The sequence below is a fragment of the Cetorhinus maximus genome, chromosome 6 (genome assembly GCF_964194155.1).
Source record: "Cetorhinus maximus chromosome 6, sCetMax3.hap1.1, whole genome shotgun sequence".
In the NCBI taxonomy this organism is placed as follows: Eukaryota; Metazoa; Chordata; class Chondrichthyes; order Lamniformes; family Cetorhinidae; genus Cetorhinus; species Cetorhinus maximus.
In genome coordinates, this window is record NC_135884.1 from 98,468,988 (window position 1) to 98,482,436 (window position 13,449).

The 13,449-nt window shown below is 46.9% G+C and overlaps 1 protein-coding gene across 3 annotated transcripts in view; it reads left to right on the forward strand.

Moving 5' to 3' along the window:
• LOC144681968 (pleckstrin homology domain-containing family G member 4B-like) overlaps positions 1-13,449 on the forward strand; it is a 338,637-nt gene that overhangs the window by 55,429 nt on the left and 269,759 nt on the right. For 2 of the 3 annotated variants that reach the window (XM_078544149.1, XM_078544150.1), the window contains exon 1: positions 263-410. The exons of the other annotated variant lie outside the window; for it this stretch is intronic. In XM_078544149.1, coding sequence (XP_078400275.1) covers positions 399-410 — 12 coding nt within the window. In that variant the 5' untranslated portion in view covers positions 263-398. Of the gene's footprint in view, positions 1-262; positions 411-13,449 lie in introns of those variants that run through there. 3 annotated transcript variants of the gene reach the window in all.

A 13,449-nucleotide genomic window follows, 5' to 3' on the forward strand; every position in this document is an offset into this window, starting at 1 on the left:
ATGCTTTATATTTTTCAGAGGGTTAGGACAACTAATACTAAAACAGAAATTTTATTTTACTTTTAAGCTATTTAAAAAGAACTCGCCAGTTACTTCTTTAAGCCTTTGTACGTTTTGAAAACGTAAATGTTCAGTTGATTCTGCAACGACTGTTGGTTGTTAGAGTCTCCTTAAATAGGTCCCCAGCTGACCATATGTGTCATGAGTTAGAATTGCTGGCAACCTTGAGAGGGGGGCGGGCAAAAGGCTGGATCACAGCTGCATGCTTTGGGTGCTGGTGTGCTATACTGTATTCATCAACTTTAGCAGTGATCGGTATTCTTGAGGAGCTATCCCAGTTCATGGAGGAAAAAGAGAAATGTCAGATTGGAAAATACAGCTGGAAAAGATAGAATGTCATGAAGAAAATGGTACAGCTTTCATCCCTTTTTGTATCCTGTATATTTTGATTCCTCATCATGAAAGGATTATAGATGTTGTGTTCACTCTGTATTTGTGTGACAACTTAATCCCACTGCTCAGAAGTTCGTGCCAGTCTTGCCAGACACTTCTGATCAATAGGATTGTGGCCTGTTGTAAAAGGCTAAAACCCCTATTGTGTTGTTTTGTGCATGCTATATAGCAAGAAAGTTGCTGTGAACTTTTTTAATGAAAAAGCTGGATGTAGTTTTTACATCGTTCTGCATTAATGTTTTCAGAAATGGGCCAAGTGCTTATGATAAATATCTTATTTACATACTGCACAAATTATTTCTGATAAAATCGCACAGTTGAATTGAAGCTTAACTTTGCTGGTGCTCCATTGAACACTGTTGAATAGCTGGAGCTGGCAGCTGTAAAGAACATCACATGGCAAACAGAAGAAATGGTAATTTATTGTGTTTTTCCTAATTATGTTGCATCCGAACTGCAAAAGTTCAGACTTTTGCCATTTGTTGCCCTTCCTTATTTGAGTAGGGTTACCATTCAGATAAGAATTGTGGGAAAGTAAGCCAGGGCAGTAACTTCTTAGCAAGCTTGTGATACTTTGAATCTGTGTACACGATGATGTGTTTCTCACATTTGTTGATAACTATGTTCACTGCTTTTATTTTTTCACTTTTTCATGGGATGTGGGCGTCGCTGGCTAGGGCAGCATTTATTGTCCGCCCCTAATTGCCCTTGAGAAGGTGGTGGTGAGCCATCTTCATGAACTGCTGTAGTTAATGTGGTGTAGGTACACTCACAGTGCTGTTAGGGCAGCAGTTCTAGGATTTTAATCCAGCAACAATGAAAGGACGGTGATATAGTTCCAAATCAGAGTGGTGTGTGACTTTGGGAGAACTTGCAAGTGATGGTGTTCCCATTTATGCTCAGAATAGAAAAAAGTTTGGGGAATTAGATTTAGTGGCGTTGAGCAGCTAAAATGCTTTCTTACACCCTGTGGTCTTTCATACTTCCACACATATTTAAAGTGTGATGAGTAGTCCACATTGCTATTTCCACCTAATTCCAAACAGGCTTGTTCTGTTATTCGAACTAAGAGTGAAAGGAGTTTGACCCTGTCAGGATATGCAATTAAATTCCTATTTGTTCATGAACGAGCACGCACATTGTTGCTGTCAGGCTGGCAGAAGATGGACTGAACGGAGAACCTCTTTTCGACTTCAACAATGTCTTTTATTTGCTCTGGAAGTTATCCAGGTGAAATGAAGATAAGTAAAAATAGCATAGGGAGTTGACATTTTAATTGTGTCTGTTTTATATTGCATTTGATTTGATGATGGGTGTACATAAAGATTTACTGTTTTAAAGTAACATATTTGCAGCTCAGTTATTTTCAAAATGCTCAAAGGGTTTTATCTCATCTATAATTAAATGTTTGGTGGGGGTAAAATTTTATACTATCTATAATTAAATATTTTGGTGGGGGAAGAGTTTTATTTCACCTATACTTAAATGGTTGAATGAGTGGGAAAACATTAGTGCTACCTTTCAGTACTGGGTAGGGCAAAGAAGAGTTTTCCACAACATACAATGCAATTTTTTTGAGGAGGGGAAAGGGTATTGCACTACCTATAATGCAGTGTTTTCAGGTAGATTAAGAGCTTTATGCCACTATAAATGTTTGTTGGGTGACTTTTATGCTGCTAATTATTAAGGAAGTGAAGCTTTGAGGGGTTTTTCAGCTAATCCCTGGCATTATGCTGCTCTTTTGGGGTTTCCATGGCTCTTCTGCCAAAGTTAGTGGATGGAAACCCCAGTGGAATTTTAACCCCAGGTGTTTCTGTGGTAGCATTGGAAATGAAGTTTAAAAAGCACATACTGTGAATACAAGCATTGCTTCCTCCCTACATGATACAGGAGCATATCTGGGTTGTACTACTGGCAGAAATCATCATGACCTCTGTTGCTAATATTTTCCAGTATGAGCTGCTAAGAGACCTGTTAAAATACTTAAAACTTCCCACTAGTAGTTCTCATTGCTGAAATGAGAATACTGGCAGTAGATAGAGGAACAAAAAATGTTGGCCCACGTGTGCAAGTAATTCTCAAACAATTATTCACTGCTGTTCCCATTTCCAACCACCATATCATATATTTAAGACTGCTTTGGTGTTCAGCGCAGTACTGCGGGGTTTCCTGCATTGTCAGAGATGTTGTTCTTTGGATGAGATGCTAATCTGTGGCCCCACTTCCATGTTCAGGTGGATGTAATAGAAATCCCACGGCAGTATTTGAAGAAAAGCAGGGGTTGTTCTCTGGAGCTGGTTAACATTCCTCCCTCAGTCCACACTATCAAAACCGATAAAGCAATCATTTGTTCATTTCCTGTTTGTGAGATGTTGCTGTGCACAAATTAGCTGCTGTGTTTGTCCATATAACAACAGTGATGCAGCTCAAAAGTAATTGCGTTGGAATATTCTGAGGTTGTGACCGTCACTATATTAACTAACATATGCCTTTCTCTGATCATTGTTTTTGTATAATCACTTAACACTAGCTGATGATTTGCATAACACATTCTTATAAGAAATGCTAGCTGAACATTGCATCCGAGGATTGTGACATAAATATTGTCTGCAGTTTTAATTTTATATCTGCTAAATCCCCATATCTTTAAAACAATTTCTTATCAGGCTCTAATTTCTTAATGGACATTATTAATGATGCTTTGAAATGTCATGATATTTGTGAGTTTCACCAGATTTGATATCTCAGAAGCACCTGTAGATTTCTGGTCTATCTGTGGTCTTCAACCTTTTCTATGTTTACTTCCTAGTTTTCCTGTCTTCTCTTTGCATTTCATCTGTATTCCCCTTACTACTCATCTGTCTTCCAGCTAACCTTTAGCACTAGTTCAGTTTTATTCAATAATGACTTAGATTCCAGTTTTTCTTTACTAAATGATCATGTTTAGATTATACAGAAGGCTTCCCTTCTCCCAAAAGTCTCAGTCTTGCCACCTTATCTCTTTATATTAGTTTGGATTATTTAGTTGGGCCTTTAGTCCAGGTATTTTTTGTCTGGCCTGCATGCATCCGTGCCAGGCCTGCACGCATCCGTGCCAGGCCTGCACGCATCCGTGCCAGGCCTGCACGCATCCGTGCCAGGCCTGCACGCATCCGTGCCAGGCTTGCACGCATCCGTGCCAGGCCTGCACGCATCCGTGCCAGGCCTGCACGCATCCGTGCCAGGCCTGCACGCATCCGTGCCAGGCCTGCACGCATCCGTGCCAGGCCTGCACGCATCCGTGCCAGATTGCTCCTTAGTGACCTCATTGCCTTTTTGTCTCCAGCTGCACTTGTGTATATATGGCCGTTTAATTTTCTTTGCTACTAGCCCTCCTATGTGGATTATTCTATTTCATATGGCATATTTCTTTACAGAAGTATCTTTCACCATCAGCAGAAGCAGGCAAAAGCTCTGCATCATTAAAATTGCACAGTGACAGTGAATGAGTGCAGAAGGAAGTGCACTGTGATGTGCTGATGGCACCTGAGTTTGGTGGCATGCTTTACACTGAATTGGAGTGCGTAGTGGTGTCTGGTGGAGTAAAACTCCTGTGCTGCAAACTCATCATAGAGCACAAAGCAATTGGCTGAACAGGAGCCTTCAGTCATTGTTGCCGAACCTACTATCACAACTCACTATTTGATAGAGACCAGCTGAGCATTCTCTATTCGGCATCAGTGGCTTCAGCAGCTTGGTGGTTTGTTGCACGTTTCTTTTCTGTGAACTTGAGGAGGTTTCTTAACATTGCAAGTGAAGTATCTTTTAAAATAAAATTCCTTGGTACTACTTAAAAATCTCTTATATGGAAATTGTGAAAGGTAGTTATGTGGCATACTATGCAGATAAGGCAAGTAGTAATTTATATCTTTACTGTTCCATACCTGCAAGGTTCTCCGCTGCATCAACGTAACCTATACTGGGGCAGAGGAGTTGGAAGCTGAAGGTTTGTTTTGGGAACTTCTGAGGAGATGGTGGCGTAGTGGTAATTTCGCTGGACTAGTAATCCAGAGGCCCAGGATAATGCTGTGGGGACAGACATTCAAACCCCACCGTGGCAGCTGGTGGAATTTGAATTCAATTAATAAATCTGGAATATAAAGCTAGTCTCTGATTTTGACTGTAAAACTATCATCAATTGTTATAAAAACCCATCTAGTTCATTAATGTTCTTTAGGGAACGAAATCTGCTGTCCTTACCGCACCTGGCCTTTTTGTTACTCCAGACCCACAGCAATGTGGTTGACTCTTAAAATGGCCCAGCAAGCCACTCAGTTCAAGGGGCAATTAGGAATGGGTAACAAATGCTGGCCTTGCCGGCAATGACCACATCCCATGAAAGAATAAAGGAAAAACACGCTTTACTTCGATTTGAATATACAACTGGAGGTATCTGTTTTTGCTTGAAACGGTACTGGTTTGTAACCTACTCTGAGCAACATCAAAATAAAATCCACCAGTTTGTCAGACTGTGCTTCAGGCTTGAAATATTTTTAAAGTATTTTTTGGTGATGGTAATTTTGTTGAATCAGTATTGAAGGCTGAAAATGGTGGAATCACTCAGCCAGCATCAGTGGAGAGCATAGACAGGTTAAAATTTTAGATGCTGACACTTTAAATGAGCCACATCAACAATGTCTACTTGACCTTCACCTCCAGCAACAAGTGTGAGAAGTTTGCAGGCTCCTTAGTCACTAAGATTAAGATCATTCTATCAGCTGCTTCCACCACTTCACTCCCTTCCCCTAGTTCACCGGACCAAACTTCCTCTAAGGTTCGCCACTGCCCTAATCCTAAATTTGCTTAGCTTCTCTCCTATCTCCCCTCATGCTCTCTCTGAGCTCAACTTGTCCATGAGACCCGCTTCCTGCATCCTTGATCTTATTCCTCCTTAACTGCTGACTATCCAGTCTCCCTTCCTGGTTCCCATGATAGTTGATAGTGTTAATAATTCTCTCATCTGGCATCATCATCCCCTCCTCAGATAACCAACCCTTGACCCCTCTATTCTTGCTAACTGCTGTCCAGGGGTCAAAATAATTGTTTTTTTTTCAGAGATTTTCTTGAGGACAACTTTCTCATTTTCAGGGGCCACATTTGGGTTTCCAGGGCTCTTGTTCATTTTCATTAGCTCCTTTATTTGATAATATAGTAACATTGCCTTTTGTATTTGTGTTGTTTTTTTTTAACGTTTTCTTCTTTGGAGAAATAAGATGGCACATATGCCAAAGATTGTATTTATCTATATAGGCAGAATTTTTCGCTGAGTGGGCGGCCACGCACAAGCCCGACCCGCTCGAGCGTAAAATAGCACGTGATGACATTGGGTGAGTGATCCGGTGCCATTGTGCACTTGCGCGATGTTTAAGTTGGTGGGCGCGAGTGGGAGTTGAAGCTGTGCCCGCCATTAATTAAGAGGCCAGTTAAGGCCATTAAATAGATAATTGATGCCGATTTTACGTTGCCCATGCGATTTTGCGCTCATCGCATGGGCAAAACGAGCAGGCGGCCAGCCGACGATTTGCAAAATCCCATTCACGGGTGAGATAAAAAGGGTAAGCAGCATTGTCTATGTGAGTAGTGAGGACTTTGGTAGGTAGTTTGTTGCCGGTGACTTATTGGTACTTGGCAGCTTCATCTCTGTTCAGGGCTTCATTCTCAGCATTTCCAGGCTTCACTTCGGGTCTCCTTGGCATCTCCAAATACCCCAGAGGATTCAGACCATGTGGACCCTTCTAGGTATCAGACAGCTTTCTGTAACCCTGGTAATGGGGACTGTGGTCTCTGCTGGAGGCACCTCCTCTGAGGAGGAAGAGAGGGGCTGAAGGGAAGTGTCCCAATGCAGCTTGCAGGGGAGCTACCTGTGGGAGGAGAGGCGCAGGCATAAGGGCACAGGGCCAGCAGGTAGTCCAAGGCATTGGGAGCCGCAGAAGACACCACTATCCTGCTGCCAGCGCTTGCAGGTAGCGATGCAGCTACCTCAATATGTCAGAGGTGCAATGCTGAAGGAGGCTCCACCTCTCAAGGGTGACAGTGACCTCCATATGTCAGGTGATTGGGCCTGAGACCACCTCCAACTGTGTGGGTGGACACCCCACGCCAGTGGCTCTGAAGGTCACAGTGGCCCTCAACTTCTATGCATCCGGCTCTTTCCAGGGGTCAGTGGGGGACTTGTGTGGAGTATCCCAATCAGCTGTCCACGGTTGCGTCAAGCTGGTGACAGAAGCCCTGTTCAGGGGGTTATTGACTTTCATTAATTTCCTTATGGACAAGGCCAGTAAGGCTGAGTGACCAGAGGCTTTGCAGCGATTACTGGTTCCCCCAGCATCCAGGGTGCAATCGACTGCACATGTGGCCATCAAGGTGCCAGCGGGTCTGCTGGGTGCCTTCGTTAACAGGAAAGGATTCCACTCCATGAATGTGCAGATAGTGTGTGACCTCAGATTCAGATTCTGCAAGTCTGTGCAAGGTACCCTGGCAGCTCCCATGACACGTACGTCCTGAGACACTCCCAGGTGCTGAGGCTCTTCAGTGCTCCAGCCCGATTGGATGGATGGCTGCTGGGTGACGAGGGCTATCCCTTGAAAAGGTGACTTATAATGCTTCTCCGCCACCCAAGAACAGAGGCAGAGCAACGTGATAATAGGAGCCATGCCCCCACAAGGGTGGTGATAGGACCATAGGTCTTCTCAAGATGCGCTTCCGATGCCTGGACCCTTCAGTGGGAGAACTACAATACCCCCAGATCAGGTGTCATTGATCGTGGTCGCATGCTACGCTGTGCACAATCTGGCATTGGCAAGGGCGCCCCACTGGAGAAATAGGATCTTGAGGCAGCTCTGCATGCCATAGATGATGAATCCAGTTGTGAGTCCGAAGAGGAGCACGCTGAGGAGAATGCTGTGTGTGTGGAGGCAGATCTCTGTAACATTCAGGCGGGCAGGGACACCAGGGACGACTTGATACAACGCTCCTTCAGCTAGGCTGCCAAATAAGCATTATCACCTCATGCCAGGCTGCTGCCTCCATCCCGGATGTCTGAAATGACCCTTTCCTTTGACCCCAAAGTCCGCAGTGCCTGTGCAATAAAGTATGGACCCATGCCCAGCGTTACATACTGATGTACCTTGCACCACATTAAATCAGAAGGGTGAAGCATATTCAGGCCATTACGACAAAAGAAATTTATCTCATTTTGACAGTCCAAACAAATTAACAGAACTTTCTCTGGTCTTCAACCCCAGACCGGTACACATAAGCAAAACATTGCACAACAGAAGATCACCCATGACCAGTCCCTCTTGTGCTCATGGTGTCTTAAACTTACGTTTGCGAGTGCTGCATCTTGGTGCTCCCAACTTGCTGGCAGCGGCATTGGAGGCAACCTGCTGACTCTGCTGTCCTGTTGGCTTTGATGACCTTGGTGGTTGTCCTCTGTCCAGTGGAGCCTGTGCTAGCCCCACCTGGGACTGAGCAGTCAGTGCCACGACTGGCATCTCTTCAGTAGCCGCAGCCTCATCAGATGCCACGGCCACTGGCAGAGGGGCGAAGGAGCTGCTGCCGTCATCCAGGATGCCCTGAGAGGAGCCCATAGAGATGACTGGCAGCTCGTGTGCCAATGTGAGGTCGCTCTGGACCTCCCTGCTTGCCATTGATGAATGGCACCTAGCTGGGATACTGGGTGCCTCATCAATCTCCCACACTGGCACTGACCACCTGAGGTCAGTGCAGGTGTGAGGGCTTGCAGGTTCGAGCGCAACCCCAGGAACCCCTAATTCTGTCCCTGGAGCTGCCTTTCCATGAGGATAGCCACTTTGTCAATGGAGGAGACAGTGCGCTCGGCCATGAGGGTTAACGCAGTGCTTATGCTCCGCATGGACTCCTCCATAACGGAGACCATGGCACACATACCCTCATGGATCTCTGCCAGACCCTCCACATCTCGCTGGACATCCAGCGTCTGCGACCTAATGGACGACTCCAAACGCTCATCATCTGGCTTTGACTTAGCATCGTCCTGGTCTCCAGCAGTCCTCTGACTGCTGGCACCCTGGGCACTCTCTGCCTCCTCCTGTACTTCAAGTGAGTGTGATGTGCCCTCGCCGCTGTGCACCGACATTCTAGCCGCCGATCTAATGCCCACCGAGGTGCTGGTGTCTGGTTCAGAGAGTGGGTGTGCGCAGGTGCATCTGGAGCCTGGCAGCCCTCTAGCATCAGGGGTGAGTCATCGGGGTCCTGTGATTGGGTGTGTTGTGGCAAATCTAAGGGAGAACAACGCCATGTCATTAGTTTAAGTCATCACACTGTCACTGTGCATGCCAGGCGCCCTGGTGAGACCATGGAGATCAGCATCATGGTGCCATTGTCTTTCAATGATCCATTGGAAATCCAGTTTGGAGGCTCCCATCAATAATGAGACTACACAAGAATGTTTGCACCAACCGAAACTCTCACCTCTGTGCACTGCACTCTTACCTTCACTTGACACCACAGTGCGGCTGGGGTCTGTTGACTTGAGGTGCGTGCTGGCTTTCCATCTTGAAGGCATCCTGCTCATACCTCATGAGAATTAGGAGGTTTTGGGGGCCTCTGCTGCTCCACGACCTTTCAATGTTGTTATGAGCCATCTTCTCCTGAAAGGACAGAGGAGCATTGATTAATCCACACTCTACACTCTCCACCTGCAGCACCATTGCAACCTGGTCACCCCCACCTGAGGAGAACCTTGCAGGGCACATCTGAGTCATGGCCCTCGAACCGCAAGGCACTCAGTCCAAGCAGCCAGTGCTCACCCTCTTGGCCAGCTCTGGCGTCATTGACGGTTGGCATGCAGACTCTAACACCCCTGAGCTCCCTGGGGGGGACGGCCAGACCTTAATACTTCAACACACTGATGCATGCCAACATGGTACTTGCCCTTCCTGAGCACAGCAGGTCGTTAAACCTCTTGTGGCACTGGACCCAGGTGTGCTGCACAACATCATGGCTGCTGATCAGCACTGCCACCCCTTCCCAAGCTCTTTTTGTAAGGTGCGGTGGCCTCCTCCTTCCATTCCTGGCAGCTACCTCCTCTGGGAGGACCACAAGGCACTCATCAGAAAACAGGTGGGGCCAAGTGCCCACCCGACCTGCCCCCTCTCTTGGCATCTGCAGCTGCACTGGAAGCCATAATTTCCTGTTGACAACACCAAAGATGTCATTCTTCGCTAGCAGCCTTACAGGAGCTGCTTGAGCCAGTTTTAAACAGGCCTCCGGTCGCCATTGGACCTGGCGACCATCAGGCCCCTGCCCCTGCTCAGCCATTCCTGACCAGTAGGAGCCCAACATTGTGCAATTAGTACCGAAGGCTTGTGCTCCGGAACTTGCTCTGCCCCTAGCCAAGCTGTTTCAGTACGTCTACAACACTGGCATGTACTCGGCTATGTGGGAAATTGCCCAGGTATGTCCTGTACACAAAAAGCAGGACAAATCCAAAGCGACCAATTACTGCCCCTTCAATCCACTCTTGATCATCAGTAAAGTAATGGAAGAGGTCATCAACAGTGCTATCAAGCAGCACTTGCGTAGCAATAATCTGCCCACTGATGCCCAGTTTGGGTTTCGCCAGGACCACTCAGCTCCTGACCTCATTACAGTCTTAGTTCAAACATGAACAAAGGACCTGAACTCTCGAGGTGAGGCAAGAGTGACTGCCTTTGATATCAAGGATGCATTAAGGAGCCCTAGCAAAACTGGAGTCAATGGGAATCGGGGAAAACTCTCCAATGGTTAGAGTCATACCTAGCACAAAGGAAGATGGTTGTGGTTGTTGAAGGTCAGTCATCTCAGCTCCAGGACATCACTGCAGGAGCTCCTCAGGGTAGTGTCCTAGGCCCAATCATCTCCAGCTGCTTCATCAATGACCATGGGGATGTTTGCTGATGACTTCAGAATGCTCAGCACCATTCACGACGACTCAAATACTGAAGCAGTCCATGTCCAAATGCAGCAAGACTTGGACAGTATCCAGGCTTGGGCTGACAAGTGGCAAGTAACATTTACGCCACACAAGTGCCAGGCAATGACCATGTCCAGCAAGAGAAAATCTAACTATCACCCCTTGATGTTCAGTGGCATTACCATCATTGAATTCCCCACTATCAATATCCTGGGGGTTACCATTGACCAGAAACTGAACTGGACTAGTCATATAAATACTGTAGTAACAAGAGCAGGTCAGAGGCTAGGAATCCTGCGACAAAAGCTCACCACCTGACTTCCCAAAGCCTGTCCACCATCTACAAGGCACAAGCCAGGAATGTGATGGAACACTCCCCACTTGCCTGGATGAGTGCAGCTCCCACTACGCTCAAAAACCTTGATACCAATCATGACAAAGCAGCCCATTTGATTGGCGCCACATCCACAAACATTCACTCCCTTCTCCACCGATGCACAGTAGCAGCAGTGTGTACCATCTACAAGATGCACTGCAGGAATTCACCAAGGCTCCTTAGACAACCCTTCCAAACCCACGGCCACTACCATCTAGAAGGATAAGGGCAGAAGTTAGATGGGAACACCACCACCTGGAAGTTCCCCTCCAAGTCACTCACCATCATGACTTGGAAATATATCGCCATTCCTTCACTGTTGCTGGGTCAAAATCCTGCAACTCCCTTCCCAACAGCACTGTGGGTGTACCTACACTGCTTAGACTGTAGCTGTTCAAGAAGGCAGCTCACCACCACCTTCTCAAGGGCAACTAGGGATGGGCAATAAATGCTGGCCCAGCCAGCGAAGCCCACATCCCGTGAATGAATTAAAAAAAGTATACCCTGGTACATTTCAGTCTGGCTCTCCATATTCCCTGGTGACAGAAGATTCAGTTAAGCCTCCCTTATCCACCCCCCCGCCACAACCTACATGCACATTGTAATCAGCCCCTCTCCCCCCACTGTACACATACATGCCCTTCTTCCCAAATCACTCCGCCTCCTCCAGCTGGGACTGTCATGAGAGAACTGAACAACATTCTGATTGCCTACGGCCAAAGTGATGAATACAGCTTCATTTTTAAGAAAAGAAGTAACTGGTTCAAAAGGAGAGCAAGCAAATTCACGAGCCACCTGGTCTTACAGTTTTCTACTAACAAGAAGACTTTAAAGATCAGGCCCTCTTATTTCCACCTGGATTTGATGGGAGAGTTGTTCTGATTCCTAGCAACCAGAACCTATGAGACTACCTAAGACGGAAGGCCCCCCTGACCCCCAGCCAAAATTTGGGCTGCCCCGAGCCAAAATTTGGGTAGCCCCTGGCCAAGACTCGGACCCAGGCCTGATCAGCAGTCACCTCGCTCAACATCCCACAAGGCTGAGTGATAGCTCCCCCCGGCGGCTTTGGCCTTGTTACTGACGGAGACTCCCTCTTTTTTTTTCATTTTCTGATTCTCTTCAGCCTCCCAAAGAATATCCAACGATTGGTGATGGCACAACCGAAAGCCTCCAGTATGATGGCAGTGGACTGACCAGAATAACTCCTCCAATCACAGGTTCCCTCATTCCCGCTCTTGATGCTCCTCAAGAGACAGAATCTGATTGGGAGAGCAACCAGGGCAGGAGTTGAAACAGTGAGAATGGGAGAGGCAGAATCTGTGATTGGAGGTTCAGCTCCTCACAGATTCTGTCTCTACCATATACAGGGGTGACTTTTCTCTCATTGGTTGCACCATGATTGAATTTTTGTGGGCTTTCAAGGGCAAATTCGCCCGCTGGCTGCATGTATTTTGAAGTCTGCTACTATCCCAACTTCAGCTTCCTTTTCCTCTACAAATGCCTTGACCGTGTTGCTTCCTAAGTTTTGTTTATCTATCCTGGAAATCTATATTTGAAACTCTCCATAGGTTTCCATTTCTGACTCAGTTCTGAAATGGTTTTACAAAATCATAAATGACACCCAGTACAGCTGCCCTTCATGGTGTGTCTGCAGCCTTTGACAGAGTTGACCATCCTTCACCAAAGCATCTCCACTATTGTGCAGCTAGCTGTGCTTGCACTTACCTGTTTTCATTCTTATCTATCCACTTGCAGCCAGCAAATGACCGACAATGGTTTCTCTTCCTGCTCCTCCCGCGTTGTTACCTGTGGGTGTTTCACAAGGATCTATCGTTGGCCCCTCCTATTTCTCATGCTGACCTCGACAATTTCATCTGAATATCACCAATTTCCACATATATGCTGATAACATCCAACTTTACCTCACCAGCAGCTTTCTCTCTCTCGATTCTCTCTTAATTGGATGAGCAGAAATTCCCTCCATTTAAATATGGAGAAGACCAAAGCCACTGGGCGGAATTGCCCCAGATTTGTACTAAGCGCGGTAGTGGGCGAGGTAAAACAAAGTTTTACCCACCGGCCACAATGGTGGCTTCTCATGTCATATCATCTCGAACCTGCCGCATTAACTATACATTCCCAGGAAACACACCGTTTCCGTGGCAGGCGGACTCCAATTCGCCTGCCATGCCGTCACCTTGTCGCTTCATCACGCCGGGCGCCACATTTAAAGTACAGCCGCGCGCACACCTCTCCGTGCTTCTGGCCCAGGACTGCTGCAAATAAGACATGGCCCTGAAAGGCAAGAAGACTACAGCCCCCAGGCTTAGTGACGCATCCCTCGAGCGCCCTTTGGACACTGTGGAGGCCCGCTGTGATGCCCTCTACCCCCGCTCTGGCCGCAGGATGAATGATCTGATCTGTGCCACTAGGGTAAGGCAACCATCTCATCAGTCTAAACTCACACTCAAGCACATTGCACATTCACTGGCATCTCACTCACTGCCAGCTCAAGGGGCATCACCACTCACTTTTTCACACACACCCTCGCATCTCCATCTGACCTGATTTCCTCTGGAGACTGCCTCCTCAGTCCTCACCATCTTGAGGCCACTTGAACAAATCAACTTGTGTCCTCAGACAA